Source organism: Pleurodeles waltl, chromosome 6, assembly GCF_031143425.1.
Source record: "Pleurodeles waltl isolate 20211129_DDA chromosome 6, aPleWal1.hap1.20221129, whole genome shotgun sequence".
Classification (NCBI taxonomy): Eukaryota; Metazoa; Chordata; class Amphibia; order Caudata; family Salamandridae; genus Pleurodeles; species Pleurodeles waltl.
In genome coordinates this window covers 117,386,369-117,403,399 of record NC_090445.1, presented here as the reverse complement: position 1 = coordinate 117,403,399, position 17,031 = coordinate 117,386,369, and the positions used below count along the sequence as shown (strand labels likewise).

Sequence of the window (17,031 nt, the reverse complement as noted above, 5' to 3'; positions counted from 1 at the left end):
ATCCTCCCTCAAGCTTTCCTTTGCTTTCCACACACTTCTCTGCCTTTTTTAGGTCGAGCCTAGGCAGCGTGCATGCACTGTATGTTAGACTTGCTGTATTCAGTCTATGGGCTTTAACCACACCCACTACTGTCATTTGTTTTTTGGTGTGCTTGTCTTAAATGCTTCCTTTTTATTGATGCATTTTTCTAAATGTCCCTCCTTTGTGTACTTAGTTTCCTCCAAGGCGATTTTACTAAAGGAACTTTTTTATTGGCCATTACACTACGCTCACACGTCCTTCTGTTACAGCGTGTGCTGGCCCATCCTTCCTCCACCCGTTTGGGCATTGCAGCGTTAGTGTTCTTTTTTTGGTTGTCCATAGCAATGTGTTCACACCACACCAGTGAAAACACCATGTTTAGAAAGGTATCAAAGCTTTCAGGTTTCATTTGTTCCTGTGCCTCTACTCTGGTATACTTAATTGATGTTGTCCAAGCCACTTTTCACTCCACTGCTGTTTTAGAAATAATTGGCACTGTGTGCGTGTTTTGCACACTCCAGCAGAAACACACTCATCAACTTTCAGTCTTCCTCATTCTAAAGTCCTCTGAACAGTGGTGCAGCTGCTTCTCTGGCCCAAATGGTAATTCCTCATTCTAACTTCCTCTAAAACCTGGCTGTTCGACTGAAGCTCAGAGGACAAACCCCCTTAGCGCCTTGAGACCCTGACCTCAGCCTCCTCTGTATGGCCCGCACCCGCCACTTCTACGTGCGGCATCCAGCGAGGAGGCGGCCTCCTCTCCACTGATGCCACGGGGTCTCCTGCCCGCCAGCGGGAAGTGAGGGCGTCCGCTCCTGGCGCAGGCCCAGCTCACCAGGCAGGACTGACGGGGTGTCTTCAGGGCCCTTTCAGAGGGTGTTGGAAGGTGCTGAGCTTGGCTTCGCCATTCGGGGCGACCCCAGGAAGCCCTGGTTGCCAAGCGCCCGCTCATGCCAGCTTTTCTCTCTCTGCTTGGGAGCGTTTCTCACACGCCGGCCAAATCCTGCAGCTTAGAGAAGCTCTTTCTCTTCAAGTTGTCAAAAGATGCACATAATACGAGAATGGGAAACCAGGATTAAATATTCAAGCGGCGCTCGCTGTATTGAGTGTGTGCCCATCTGGTGACGGGACAGCTCAGTGTGTGCCCATCGAGTGAACGCTGGGCACAGGAGACGTCCATTGTGTGACTGCAGGGCCCACTGTGTGCTTTACTGGTGCCGCACCTAGAGAGCACAGACTGTGCCCGTGTACTTTAGGCTTGGATGGGGAACCTTGTCTCCAGGTTGGCGCACTTCCGGCTTCCGCCTAGTGGTGCTGGAACAATTTTCAGAGTGGGGGGTGCTGCCATCAATGTTACAGCATTGAACTCCTAGGGGTCGTGAAAAATCCAAGAATCACGCAAAGAGCAAGTGTAGCAAATGAGGGCCATTCAGCAGGAGGGTGGTAAGGGTGTAATGTGTAGCTGGATGTACATTTTGGCGCACACTCTCGCAGGTATGTTATCAAAGCATCGTGTGGCAGTGCACTCTCATTTACAGCCAGCAAATTTTCTATTGAAATGGCCACCAAATGTACACAGATATGAATTTTTACTTAAAAAACTCTACAGGGGTCTAAGGGTAATGTGTAGAAAACAGGTTCTAATGAATATTTATAACTCGCACCTCACCAAAGCACCTTGCGTTGTTTTGATCATATTAAACTTTGTTTCCATCATACTTCAGTTTTAAAACTGTGCTTTTTTAATGCTTTCTTAACTGCATATATATTTTGAAATATTTGTCTAGTTCATTCACTGGTATTTAAATGTTGCTGTGTTAGAAACAAACTGACTTCATACAGCCTTTCGTTTCACAATCCCTGTCCTGTCTCTAGATTGTCACATAGTTCAGTTTACATAATCCTCTCACTTTTCCATAAGAGAAAGAAATGTAAACACCAATCTCCATGTTAAAAAGAAAAGCAGCAACTTATCAGAAGACAAAGCTTGACATTTGAACTCTGCTATTGAAAGCACAGCAACTGTGGCGCGATAAAAACACACGTTAAAGGCATTTATACTGCTCATTCACCTCCTAAACTCCAGTATAGTTATCTTGGGGGTGCTCCAGGGCCACCCCCTCCCAGTACTCCTGCTTCAGTGCCGATGCTTCTGCCAACATGACAAACATCTTCCCTTGACACAATTCTAACAGGAAGTAGGCTTGTCATTGTTCCAAATACATGTTTTCAGATTCTGGACGAGCCAGAAGCCTTGAATAAAACTTTGTGTAGTATCATTTATATGCATTCTGAGCTTAATAATTTGACCTCCAGTCAATTTAAAAATCATCCGAAAACAGTTTAGATACCTTTAAAATATGTTTGAACTAATGCCTTCTTGTATTTGCTGTTTCAAGCTTACATTTTAAAGGGGAAACAAAATACTGGCTGATGTTGGATTCTGCACTATTTTTACCGACCTTGGCATTAGAATAGCCCCATGTTGGTAAAATACTGGCCAGTTGGCCACACTAAGCAGAAGTAACAAGGTATTTTGACTTGCTATTGAGTCCATGGTCAGGCCTGTGCGAGAGCTTTAAACCGCGCCTCAGTGGAGAGCAGTACTTGCAATGTATTGGACCAGTTTTGGTAAATCGCTCCTAACCGTGGCTTCTTTTTTCTTGTGCCCCTCATAGGCGACTGCGGGACGGACAGATGGGAGCCCTCCAAATGAAAACTCCCCCCGCGAGGGCCCCTTACCCTGGATTGGGCCGAAATCGCTAATTCTAAGGAAGAACTCTCAGGGCTTTGGTTTTACCCTTCGACATTTCATCGTCTACCCGCCGGAGTCTGCTGTTCACCTGAACCAAAAGGTATGCTAGACAGTGACCAGGAGTGCTTTGTGATGCTAAAGGTAGGCTGCTAGGAGAGGTGAGCAGTGGGGCGTGTGAGGTGAATGGTGTGGCATAGAGATGAGTGATGCAGCGCTGGATGTGTCTGTTGGGGTGCGGAAGGTGAGGGCTGGGGTGTGAAGTGAGTGATCTGATGTTGGATGTCAACTTTGTGGCGTGTGATGTAATGGGTTGGATCTGGGAGGTGAGTGATGGAGTGTGGGCGGTGAGAAGCACAATGTGGGAGGTGAGGGGCGCAGTGTAGGAAGTGAGGGGTGCTTAGAAGTATCAAATGACAGAAATGGGGATGCAACTGGGGACATTTATTTGACATGTGTGGGCAGTTTACGTATGAATTTCTGATTTTATACTCCAGAAATGTCTAACCGGAAGCACTCAGTAACAATACTTAACCCCAACTTCTTATCCTCACATGCCTTCCAATGCAGTGAAGTAGCAATGCATTTCAGAGAAAAACAAACTCTATTTCATCAGAGGTTTCGATTAGTCTGGTTCTTGGATCTTGTCTAAGAAAAAGTTCCTGGACTCCTGTTCTAATTCAGTGTTGCACAGGAGTGTGGTTGTCCTTGATTGTGCTCTTGCCAGGAATATCAGCTAAAAGACTAGACTGGATGTGGAGACCTGATAGACTTCAGTGCAGTACATAAACAGAACCAAAAATTAGAGCATCACACCAGCTGCCTGGTCTTTGATTATCATATACCATTGTTCTGGAGTCTAGTAATGATCGCTTTGGTCTTTGGGTTACATTAAAAATTTGCTTCAGATTCTGTACTCTATGGTTCTGATTTGGTCATGCACTGTAACCTCACAGCAGTCTCTCTGGTCTTTGATTCTCATTTAGTGTTGCCCTGGAGGCTAGTAATGACCTCTTGGGGCCGTATTTACAACTGCTTCAGATCTGTAGCGTGTGTGGTTCAGTAAAAAGAGTCTGTCCACTCTTGTGATCCACTTTTAGATCATAGCCTCACACCGGGATTTTGGTACATTATTATAGGTCCAGTGTTACACTAGAATCTCACACCTGGTTATAAGTTCCTTGACTCTGATCCACTGTTGGACCGTAGTCTCACACTAGGGTCTGTGGTCTTTGTTTGAGATGCAGTGTTTCACTCCAAGACCCCAAGGCTCAGTGTTCCAGATATACATGTTTGCTCCAGAGTCTCACACTGGGTTGTCTGCTCTTTGTTTGTGATCCATTATTGAAGTGGAGTCTCACACCAGGTTGTCTAGTTTTTGGTTCTTATCAAATGTTGCACCGGATGGAGTCTCGCACAAGCTGTGCAGCCTTTGGTTCCTACCTAGTGTTGCATCAGACTCTCACGGCTGTCTGGTCTTTGGTATTGAACAAGTGTCTCGCACCTGGTTGTCTGGTCTTTGTTTCTAATTCATTATGTAAGTAGAACCTAGCGCTTAGCTGTGTGATCCTCATTTCTGATCCAGTACTGGACTGGAGTCTCACACTCGGCTCTCTGGTCTTTCTTTCTGATCCAGTGTTGCACTGGGTAGAGTATCTTACTGGCAGGGCCAGACTGGCAACACACAGCAGCCCTGGCAGATTTTGTTAGACCAGCCCCATAGGGTGCTTAGCAAGTGAGCCTAATCACTACACAAGAACATTTGGGAAATAATGTCAAAAACGGTGCATTCTACAACACATTTTTAGGTTGAGCGTAGCAGCGCCCGAGCACTCCTCTTCTCCACATGTAATCTATTCTGTGGGCTTTAACCACACCCATCTCACACTCATCACTTTCATTGGTTCCTGGACCTGCCTTTCAAAAGTCCCTTGATGTCGTTGGTAAATGCTTTACGTTCGTCCTACCTTTTAACAAATGTTTCATCTGTTCTGGAACCTTCCCTAACACTTACCGCCTTGGAGACTGACCCTGTTACATGGATTTTTGCACGATCGGTGAGATACCTTAGTGTGGCACATTATTTTGTTCTTTTGCCCCTTCAATTCGTGCTGTGTGGCCGTATGTTGTTTCTTCCTTTTCCTTGTTTTTGGGCATCTGGCTGTTTTTTTGCGATGTCTGCGGGTTATTTTTCATTATTATTATTGGGTTTTTTTGCATTTTTATGTAGTGCGAACTCAAGACGAAGGTATTGGACCGCTTTATTGTTTTTTGTAGTTTTGTATAGCGCAAACTCGATACAAAGGTATTACTGCGCTTTACATGAGCACCGGTTACATTACACAAGAACACATTCATTTTTAGTAGCAAAGGGAGATTAAGTGGTTTGCCCAGAAACATAGGATGATGAGCCGGCACAGACTCGAAACGTGTTCCCCAGCTCCAAGTTCGGCAGCTCTGGGCCTTACGCCACATACTCTCCCTTAGGGTTCTTTGTCGGATGCGTGTAGGAGTAGTCTGGGAATAACTTTTTTTATATATAGCGCTTAGTAATATAGGTTCTCCCGGTTCATAGCGCTGCAAAGCAGGTGCCATTCTTAACAAAATCGCTATAATTAATTTGCATCAACCATGCAGAGATGAAGAAGTGGAAAAGCTATGCCAGGATTATAATCTGTGACATTCTTGTTCTGTCAAGACCTCTGCAGTGGGTGCATTTACCATCTGACTTTAGTAGAGTTTAACACTTGCTTCTGATAACCTCCTTAAGGTCACCAACCAAACACATAGGTTAGTTCTAGGCAAGAAGACTACAAAAGGTGTTGCCTCAGAAATGGTGGAAAAGGAATCGTGACTCTAGACCCAAGCACTTCATGACCTCAAACTTCAGAGCAAAAAACATCTAGTCTTTGGATGTAAATTGGGCCTCTTCGAATAGAGTTCCGTTAGTAGAGGCAGACATTTTCCAAACCCTGTAGTGCAAAGAAGCTAACACAAGGGTTTCACTTTGAGAGGAGCAGTATATCATAGTGCACAAAAGTGGAACAAACTCCATCACTTCCTCCTCTCAGAATTCACTGGTGTCATGGCTTTGACAGTCCCTCCACAGCTACTGCGACCTTGCAGATGCCACTTCCGGAAGCGTTATAAAAAAACAATGCTTGAATAGCACTGCTTCCTGTTTGAAGAGGCTCCACCTCGAATATCCCCCACAGTCGATGTCACAGGAGCAGAGTGTTTCCCCATCACCCTCCGGACTCCTATGTATAATATCACAGCCAGTCTGTATGAAATGAAGCAGAAACCCTCCAAAGATGGCGGCCTTGTTGTGTCCTCTCTCCTGCAGCGACAGGCCTGGGAGGGTTGCTGTGAAACTTGCATACATCCACCACACTCCAAAGCAAAACACATAGGTAAAAGACCTTGCAATTTACAACACCAATATCTCTAACTCTCACAAATGTGAGACCTATTGCATTGCAAGTGCTTGTTCGTTATATAGTCAATTGTATTCATTTTTAAAGCGTAGTATATGATGACCCTACAGTGCAGCAGGATACAGCATTTTTAACTGGGGCACTTGAATGATTCCTTCACCATCACTCTCTAACACTCTCACAATCTAAAAGTGCCTCTCATCGCTCCACAGCCCCCTCTCACATGTATTTCATTTGTTATATAGCGCCTCTCTTACCAGCTTAGGCTGTTGGAGCACTTTACATCACACAAACATGCAGAGACAATGAATCATAGGTGTGTAAATCGATGTATAGAAAATGTTACATAAGACAAAGGGGGCTATAAGGTGTAGGATTCACCTTTCATTCATACTGATGGGCATTTTTTAAGAGTGCTTGTTCTGGTGAAGCATGAACTCTGGATTCAGAAGGTAACACGGTGGTTAGGGTTGACTTCACTTATCACAATTTATTTCTACCCAAACAAACCCTTTTTAGCAAAATTAGAATAATCAAATTCTGTGGAAAAAATATACCTTCTCTTTGGTGGCAGTTCATAGCGCATTGTGCTAGATTAGGATTGTAATTTATGAACTGTACAGTAACAAAAGGAACTCTGTGACAAAAGCAGTATTCCACTGAGCTATGCATATAAAATACTGTTCTGTGATCTGCATAGTACACATTCTTTGCAGGAGGCATATTAACCCTCTGTGCTACCTTAGAGGACTCAAAAGTTCCACTAGACAAAACCCTCTCCAGCAGGTACATTAATCACCAGAGTTATCCTGGCACTTTTACTGCTGCCTGAAAACTGTTGGATATACAAGTAACTCCACAGTACTTTTAAAACCGCCCCCACTAACAAACGCGCCCCCACCCTTCCAGGGAAACGCCCGATGCTCGGTAGGGTCAGTCTGGTTTTGCGCAATGGGCCCTGTAGTCGTTTCTGGCCCAGCACTGAAGTCTGACCTCACATCGGACTTTCTGTCCTTTGTTTCTGATCCAGTGCTACAACAGCATCTCACACGGGCTGTCAGGTCTGTGTTACTGGTCCAGTGTTGGACGAGTGTCGGTTTGCTTCTGACCAGTGGGCACCGGAGCCTCACCTCTGTCCGGTCTTTGTTTTCTGATCAAGGACTGAACTCGAGTCTCACACCGGCCTCTCTGGCGTGCTGTGACTCGGGGGCGAGGGCAGACGGGGATGCCCGTCTTCGCTGCCGAAGGCTAAAGAGCAGGTTGACCTGTCCACGGCTCCGCTCAGTGTGGAGGGACCTGCTGACGCCAGAACCCGGATGGTTCTCGTGGTGACGCAGTGCTGGGACAGCGCCGAGGAATGCGCGTGGGGGCGCACGCGGGGTCCCTCCCCACGTCTCAGCACGTTGCACGTACACTCCATGTTGACCCTTCGAGACAGTCAACAACAAGCGCAAACTCGAGCTGGTGTCCCTTGCCCCCTCCCGCACAGCTGAGTGTGCTCAGTAAGTTTGCACAGATGGTGCATCCCCACTCTAAGAGCGTACTGGCCGTCCGGACGTGGGGGGCTCCTCTGCGAGGACCACTACGTATATGGAACCCCTTCACAGGACAGGGGGTCAGAGGAAGGCAGTATCAGCCACGAGGTTAATGAGGGGTTGCAGCGAGGGAGCCATCTCTTCGAGCACCATGGTAGTCCAGGTGGCAGCAACGGAGAACCCCCGCCCCCTTGGCTGTTCACGCCTAAAACTGCACTCAAGGAAGCCGCTGCCCTAGAACCTGCTGGAGAAGCAGAACATCTCACCAGCACCCTGGATGTGCAGGGCCTCCCTTCTCCTTGTAGTAATACAGAGGCAGTGCTGTACACCCCGGAGGATCGAGGCCTTCTCCTTGTAGTAGTACAAACACAGGACTGTACACCCTGGAGGTTCGACGCCTTCTTTTAGTAATACAGAAGCACTGCTGTACACCCCGGAGGATCAAGGACTTCTCCTTGTAGTAATACAGAGGCAGTGCTGTACACCCCGGAGGATCGAGGCCTTCTCCTTGCTGTACACCCTGGAGGTCTGAGACCTTCTCCTTGTAGAAATAGAGAAGCAGTACTGTGCACCCTGGGGGTTGGAGGCCCTTTAGTAGTAAAGAAGCAGTACTGTACACCACAGAGGATCGAGGCCTTATCCTTGTAGTGATACAGAAGCAGTGCTGTACACCCCGGAGGATCGAGGCCTTCTCCCTGTAGTAATACAGAGGCAGTGCTGTACACCCCGGAGGATCGAGGCCTTCTCCTTGTAGTAATACAGAGGCAGTGCTGTACACCCCGGAGGATCGAGGCCTTCTCCTTGTAGTAATACAGAGGCAGTGCTGTACACCCCGGAGGATCGAGGCCTTCTCCTTGTAGTAATACAGAGGCAGTGCTGTACACCCCGGAGGATCGAGGCCTTCTCCCTGTAGTAATACAGAGGCAGTGCTGTACACCCCGGAGGATCGAGGCCTTCTCCTTGTAGCAATACAGAGGCAGTGCTGTACACCCCGGAGGATCGAGGCCTTCTCCTTGTAGTAATACAGAGGCAGTGCTGTACACCCCGGAGGATCGAGGCCTTCTCCTTGTAGTAATACAGAGGCAGTGCTGTACACCCCGGAGGATCGAGGCCTTCTCCCTGTAGTAATACAGAGGCAGTGCTGTACACCCCGGAGGATCGAGGCCTTCTCCTTGTAGTAATACAGAGGCAGTGCTGTACACCCCGGAGGATCGAGGCCTTCTCCTTGTAGTAGTACAAACACAGGACTGTACACCCTGGAGGTTCGACGCCTTCTTTTAGTAATACAGAAGCACTGCTGTACACCCCGGAGGATCAAGGACTTCTCCTTGTAGTAATACAGAGGCAGTGCTGTACACCCCGGAGGATCGAGGCCTTCTCCTTGTAGTAATACAGAGGCAGTGCTGTACACCCCGGAGGATCGAGGCCTTCTCCTTGTAGTAGTACAAACACAGGACTGTACACCCTGGAGGTTCGACGCCTTCTTTTAGTAATAAAGAAGCAGTACTGTACACCCCGGAGGATCAAGGACTTCTCCTTGTAGTAAAACAGAAGCAGTACAGTGCACCCTAGAGGTTGGAGGCCTTTTAGTAGTAAAGAAGCAGTGCTTTACACCCCGGAGGATCGAGGCCTTCTCCTTGTAGTAATACAGAGGCAGTGCTGTACACCCCGGAGGATCGAGGCCTTCTCCTTGTAGTAATACAGAGGCAGTGCTGTACACCCCAGAGGATCCTTGTAGTAATACAGAGGCAGTGCTGTACACCCCGGAGGATCGAGGCCTTCTCCTTGTAGTAATACAGAGGCAGTACTGTACACCCCGGAGGATCGAGGCCTTCTCCTTGTAGTAGTACAAACACAGGACTGTACACCCTGGAGGTTCGACGCCTTCTTTTAGTAATACAGAAGCACTGCTGTACACCCCGGAGGATCAAGGACTTCTCCTTGTAGTAATACAGAGGCAGTGCTGTACACCCCGGAGGATCGAGGCCTTCTCCTTGCTGTACACCCTGGAGGTCTGAGACCTTCTCCTTGTAGAAATACAGAAGCAGTACTGTGCACCCTGGGGGTTGGAGGCCCTTTAGTAGTAAAGAAGCAGTACTGTACACCACAGAGGATCGAGGCCTTATCCTTGTAGTGATACAGAAGCAGTGCTGTACACCCCGGAGGATCGAGGCCTTCTCCCTGTAGTAATACAGAGGCAGTGCTGTACACCCCGGAGGATCGAGGCCTTCTCCCTGTAGTAATACAGAGGCAGTACTGTACACCCCGGAGGATCGAGGCCTTCTCCTTGTAGTAATACAGAGGCAGTGCTGTACACCCCGGAGGATCGAGGCCTTCTCCTTGCTGTACACCCAAGAGGATCAAGGCCTTCTCCTTGTAGTAATACAGAGGCAGTGCTGTACACCCCGGAGGATCGAGGCCTTCTCCTTGTAGTAATACAGAGGCAGTGCTGTACACCCCGGAGGATCGATGCCTTCTCCTTGTAGTAATACAGAGGCAGTGCTGTACACCCTGGAGGATCGAGGCCTTCTCCCTGTAGTAATACAGAGGCAGTGCTGTACACCCCGGAGGATCGAGGCCTTCTCCCTGTAGTAATACAGAGGCAGTACTGTACACCCCGGAGGATCGAGGCCTTGTAGTAATACAGAGGCAGTGCTGTACACCCCGGAGGATCGAGGCCTTCTCCTTGCTGTACACCCAAGAGGATCAAGGCCTTCTCCTTGTAGTAATACAGAGGCAGTGCTGTACACTCCGGAGGATCGAGGCCTTCTCCTTGTAGTAATACAGAGGCAGTGCTGTACACCCCGGAGGATCGATGCCTTCTCCTTGTAGTAATACAGAGGCAGTGCTGTACACCCCGGAGGATCGATGCCTTCTCCTTGTAGTAATACAGAGGCAGTACTGTACACCCTGGAGGACCGAGGCCTTATCCTTGTAGTAATACAGAGGCAGTACTGTACTGTACACCCCGGAGGACCGAGGCCTTCTTAAAGGGATACAGAAACAGCACTGTGCCCCGGGAGGAGCTGCTCTTCGACCTGTTAGTTAAAGCAGCGGGACCATAAGCACTGGCAATGCACACAGCCGCTTTTAAAACGTGCACATCAGTCAGTGTGTGTATTAAGGCCTCCTTCGGTAGGGTGGAGGGGGCCGTGGCCTCGAGTTTTTCCCGAGCCCCTCCAAGTAGTCTCTGGGTTCTAGACCGACATGGCCGCTACACACTTGTCCTTTGAGGCACCGTGACTTCAAGACACCAGCGTCGAGGCGCAGTCAGATGCCCAATACAAGGTGCATTATTGCGGTAGTAAGGCAGCCGCGTGCTACCGATAGGCCTAGTGTAGAGTAGTTCCCCTGCCACAGAGCAACCCGCCGTGGAGTTTTATGTTATCTGTCCATTCGCAGAGTCCTTTAAAGGCATGGGCAAAGTGGGCTCTGGCCCAGGGCGCCAGCATTCCAGGGGCCCCCTCATAGAAACAGCTCTGTTCTGCAGGGTCTTGCCTTAATGGCCTTGATTATTTCTTGAACAGATGGTTTTGAATACCGTTTTCCTTTATTTTTAATGTGTGTAATGTGGGAGTCTGTTACAGACATCCTGCAGAGAAACGGCGAGTTTGTTTAATGCAACATCCATAAAAAGTTTCTTATATGTCAAAACAAGACCTTACATATAAGCAATCGGAGGGCGTCACAGAGAATATTTGCAGTACCATTAGTGAGCTGCTGCTGTTTTACAGTATCGGAAACATTTATCACTAGCTCCTGGCCAAAGATGGCACGAAAGGGCTGAAATTGGATCATACATTCAAAGCTGTTCCGCATGGGGCCCCCCTAAATTCGTTTGGTCCGGGGCCCCAAAATCCTTAAGATGATCCTGCACATTACCATCACAAAGAGTGCGAGATTCATACACCATAAACACCCCGGCGAGTCCAGGCCAGGGAGGGCGCTGCAGTATCAGCCCCTACCAACCCGTCGGGGTGGAGGGGAGCTCTGAGTACGTAGCACAGGGACTGTACCCTTTTCACCGAGGCGTTGCAGATTGGGAAAGAGGGACTCCTCTTTTATCCAGTGCCCCCCAAGCTGTACGTGTCGTGATTCCTTTATTCCGCGGGCCTGATTGAGAGAGACCGCGGGTCAAGTCTCACCAGAGTGTGACATGTCCTGCCTGAGTGCAGGTGGCTTTAAACATTCAGCCATTCACTCCTAGCAGCCCTCCTTTGCCCGGGCCACGCCCACCCTCCTCCTCCAGACATTGGGCACGTGGCATGTAAAGTAATGGTGGCTCCTGCTTTATACACACAGCGGTGGGCCTGGTGTGGAGAGGCTTTGGGAGTGTGCATGGATGGAAAGGCGCTAGTCTGTTAGTGTGTTCATGAGGGGCCTGGATAGCGTGCACGTAGGGGAGGGTGCTACTCTGTGTATGATCCTGGTACGGATGCTTGTGTGTAAGTGGGTGATGCATGGGTGACGGGCCTGGCGTGTTTATGAGTGTGGGTGAGCCTTGTATGTGTGAGGAGGCTGATGTGTGTGGTTATCCAGGGGTAACGGGCCTGGTAGGTTTGTGTGTGTGTGTGTGTGTTGATTGGCGCGGTGTGTGCGCGAGGAGAAGTGATACTGCAGACACATGCCAGTTTTAAGCCTCTGAAATGAACTAGGCAAGTGTAGACGTCAGCCATTTGCATGTTAAAAGGTATGAGGGCAGGGGTAGAGTCCTATGTTTGGCTTGTCCCTTTGAAAGGTAGGCGCAGAGTCGGCCACATGTAGCCGGAAGTACGTTAGGCTCGTGCCCCTGAAAGTCAGTTGGGTGTGGATCAGAATTGACCACTGGGTCAGTCTGTAGGGCTTCAGAAAGGTTTGTTGTGCACCCGAAAAGGTAGTCACTTGTCACGTGTGGGCCTCTGATAGAAGTCAGTTTCGTGTCTGACTTCTGCCTCCGAAAGGTTGTGTGTGGCTAGTTACATGCCAGACGAGTCCATTTGAAAGGGCTGATAAAAGTCAGTAAAATGTTAAGCTTGTACCTCTGAAAGGCTAAGGGCTAGGGCAGAATCATACTTGCATCTGTGACGGGCGTGTCTACGGAACGTTCTATTCAATAAAACACACACACATTTCCAACTCAAAATATTAAATAGAACCAGTGCTTTAAATGGGCCGGTACTCACCGGTACTGAGTACCAGCACTTTTTTTTTTTTCCTCCCAAGAGTACCTGAACTTCTCCGTTACAAAGGAGAGTACCGGTACTCACTGTAACAGGCCCGCATTTAAAGGGATAAATAGTCATCATGTGAGAATGCACCACATTTCTACAATGCGGCGCATGCTCTCATGATGGCCATTTCACACTGTCACGGCAGAGCAGCGTGTGACGTCACCCGCCAGGTAGCTGTGTGGCGGGAAGAAAAGAAAGCCCTTTAAAAAGCGCAATTTGCGCTGGCTTTCACTTTCTTCTTTGCCAGCACAAGCACAGCAGACGGAAAAAGCCATCATCAGACAAGGGGCAGAGGAGAGCAGCTGCAAGCAGGTTTGCTGCCAGATTGAGGACCCAGCCAGGAGTCATCAAGCAGGACAGGACTCTGTGCGATTATCGAGCGACATCGAGTTTCAGCAACTGGACCCTCGTGCCATCCAGAAACAGATTGCTTGAGGTCTTTTAATGTTTGTCAGTAGCCCGCCCCAAGCCCCGCCTCTAGCCCCACCTCCTTGCCACGCCCCAAACCAAAGCTCAATATGAAGAGTACCTGCACTTTTTTTTTTCCATTTAAAGCACTGAATAGAACACCTCACACGTAACCAATTCTGAGTGCCCCGTTAAGGCTTACGAATGTGCCACAATTTGGTGTGGGGTACCCTGGGGACTTAAATGTCCACTTCGTGATGGGATCACCGCACCAGATTCTGACAATTGCATCTCCCGGGAATAAGTAATAATTGCACAAACCTGTTAACCTCAATTCTGTTTATGTACAGTTTTTCCCAAATCCTGGGAAAACTGCTGATGTTGCTGTTCAAAGCAGGCAGTGTCAGCGGGAGGGCCGGTGGGGGATTTAGGGAAAGGTTCCATGGCAGGCTCATGCCTGTCTGGCTCCCCACCAGCAGCAGCGCTTCAAATCCATTAACAACAAAAGAATAATAAACTAAGTTTATTATCCTTTAGTTGTTAAAGGGGTGGGGCATTGGGGGTGATGAGCAGTGAAGGTAGTTGCACAGTGCACTCCCCTCAGTGCGCATGTATGTTTGGCTGGTCATCTCGGGTCAGCAAAAACACTTGCGCAGTAGGCTCTTTCCAGCCCGGCTGGAGAGAGCAGGCACAGGCTCCCAGTCTGGCTGGGAGCTCTCCCAGCCAATCCTAATGCTGCTTTGAGCAGCGTTAGGATTGGCTGCAGGGCGGGCTTGGAGCCTGTGCCTCCCCGCAGCTGAGGAGACGGAGGATCAGCAACACGACAGGGCTGGCAAGTTTTTTTTTTTTTTTAACCCTGCGAGCCACGACTGCTGCGAGGAACATTATCTGCTCCCCCCTTGCTGTTGGACAAGACCCAACAAACTTACAATACATTCTATTCATAATCAGCAAAACATGAAATATCCTCAGACTACCTACTGCTTACATTTCCCAAAATAACAACAGGTTGCAATCCTGTGTCTGTGGTGGAATCCTCAAAACCAGGATGAGTAGGGACTAAACCCTATTGTGGCGGCAAGGCCCTACCAGTGGCAGAACACATGCAATATAAATGCATATATCATAGCATCTGAACGACCAGAAGGGCTGGGGTAATGTTTAGTGACAGGCAGGGAATTATAATGCACCCTGAGCTGATTCCCCTGGATGTCAATCATCAAGCAGGTTCATACTGTCCACACATGGTTACCCAGGCTATTCACCCACCCTGTCCTGCCATAAGGTGACCTGCTTCTCACACACTGACACATACACTGTACAGACTAATGCAAGACAAATGACCCACCACACGCCACTTGTTTTTACAATTACTTCCTAATCTAAGAAGGATAGTGGCAGAATACAGCTAAACTGAAATACAACTGAGGGAGCTCTCACTCAACTCAGGGACCTCTCTCGAGGGATAAAACTTTGATTTGGAGGACCCCTGCTCAGATGCCAGCGGCATCCCTGCTTAAAATGTGTCTATGGTAAGACTTCAGACATAGGGTGACCAGATTTTGAGAAGCAAAAACCGGGACAGGGCAGACATAAAAGTGGGACTAAAGCCTTTAGTCTTACTTCTATATCTGGCCTATCCTATGTTTTGAGTAGCCTTGTGTATATATGTGTGTGTGTATATATATATATATATATATATATGTGTGTGTGTGTGTTCGATGGCATGCACGGCTGTAGATGCACATGTTTTGCATAAGTCCACCATTTAGTGTTGGGTCCGGAGTGTTGCAATTTGTTTTGTTCGAAGAATCTTTTTGAATCACAGGATCGAGTGACTTCTCCTCTCGGTGATACTGCGCATGGGCATTAAGTCCTTTGTTAGATTGTTTTCCTGCTGGTGGGTGAGGTAAGGAGTGTATAGACAGTAAAGAGAAAGAGATGGCCATGCAATGTATTTACATATGTACAATATTTATATGTTAATGTAACTGCAATGACTACAAGCTTCTGAGGAGGAGGGAGGGCGCACATGAATCTACAGTACTACATGCCACAAACAGATGTCTACTGGGTAAGTAACAATTTCCATTTGACGACGTGTGGCTATAGATATACATGCTTTACATATCCTGTAAAGCAGTCCCGCAATATAAGCGGAGGCTAGCCTGTAGGAGTTGGAGTTGAAAGTGTTCTGAGCACTGTCAGGCCAACATTGGCTTGTTGGTATGCTAATATATCTACATAATTGTGTTTAGTAAATGTATGTGGTGTAGACCAAGGAGCAGCTTTACATATATCTGCTATGGGGATGTTACCTAGAAAAGTAATTGAAGCACCCTTTTTTCTAGTGGAGTATGCCTTGGTGGTAACAGGTGCCCTCTGCTTGGCTTTAGCACAGCAAGTCTGAATACATTTGAATATCCAGCTGGCTATACCATGTTTTGATATTGGGTTGCCTTTATGAGGTTTTGAAAATGCTACAAAAAGTTGTTTAGATTTCCTAAACTTTTAGGTCCTATCAGAACCAAAAAGTTTAGAACCATTTTATCACCTAGTGTGTGAAGAGCTCTTTCCACAACCAAGTCTATTAGCGGAAATAAGACTAGCAATTCAAAAGATTAGTTGATATGGAACTGTGAAATTACTTTTGGAAGGAATTTAGGGTTTGTTCGAAGAACTACTTTATCCCTGCATATTTGGAAGAATGGTTCTTCTAAAGTTAGAGCCTGGAGTTCACTTACACGTCTTAGGTAAGTGATGGCTACTAAGAAAGCCACTTTCCATGAAAGGAACTGTAAAGGGCATGAGTGCATTGGCTTAAAATCTGTTCAATAGTTCTGGAGTTATTAAAGGAAAAAGAAATTTGTATATCTATGGCTGCGGACCCTTTGAGATTCACTCAGGGAGCATCCGCAGATCCTGGACCTTATTGTCTTGCTGCAACCTGACAGGAAGGTTGTGGCCACCATTTTCTCTCTCACTTGGGCCTGGGGAGGGAAGAAAAAAGGGAAAAACACATAAGGGATCAGAATACAGGTATCCTGACCCCATAAGACACATTGAGGGGTGAGCAAAAGAGTGTTTTTATTTTTGGCTGATTTGCGAATTCGCAGAACCACCACGGGGCTCAGCACGGCCTTCCCGTGTAAACTAGCAAAGGATCCACAGATCCAAAAACAAATGAAAAAAAAAAAAGTCACACACCAAAGCCCGTGCTGTGCAGTTGATTGAGGTCGTGCGGGGGAAAGGGGATCTGCTGTGGACAAACCTTGCAGTGCACAACCTTTGGCTGTGCACAGTGTGGTTGTATTAATGTTATAGTTAGGCTGGTATTTTACCCATACAAACCCATAGAAATTCAGTAGTTATACTCGTCTGAAGAAACTATAATTTGTGCTGATTAGTTGGTGACAACCTGAACAATATGTTTTTGCAGCCATTACAAGTCTCAAGGACTTGGTCCCTGTGTCCTGAAAATGAATTAAAAAGAGCAAGTGGGTAGTGTGAGCACACACAGACCTAAAAAGGGCACATATGGGGGTCCCAATTTGACCCCCCCCAACTGTCTAGCCACAACATGGACAACATGCTGTGGCAGCACTTACAGGACTCTGAGGCATGGTCCCCACTGGAATGCATTGTAGTAAATGACAGATTTTGAGGG

At 47.8% G+C, this 17,031-nt stretch overlaps 1 protein-coding gene across 4 annotated transcripts in view; it reads left to right on the top strand.

Annotated features, from left to right (window-relative positions):
* ARHGAP23 (Rho GTPase activating protein 23) overlaps positions 1-17,031 on the top strand; it is a 448,503-nt gene that overhangs the window by 234,019 nt on the left and 197,453 nt on the right. For all 4 annotated transcript variants that reach the window (XM_069237494.1, XM_069237493.1, XM_069237492.1 and 1 more), the window contains exon 2: positions 2,701-2,877. In XM_069237494.1, coding sequence (XP_069093595.1) covers positions 2,701-2,877 — 177 coding nt within the window. The remainder of the gene's footprint in view (positions 1-2,700; positions 2,878-17,031) is intronic.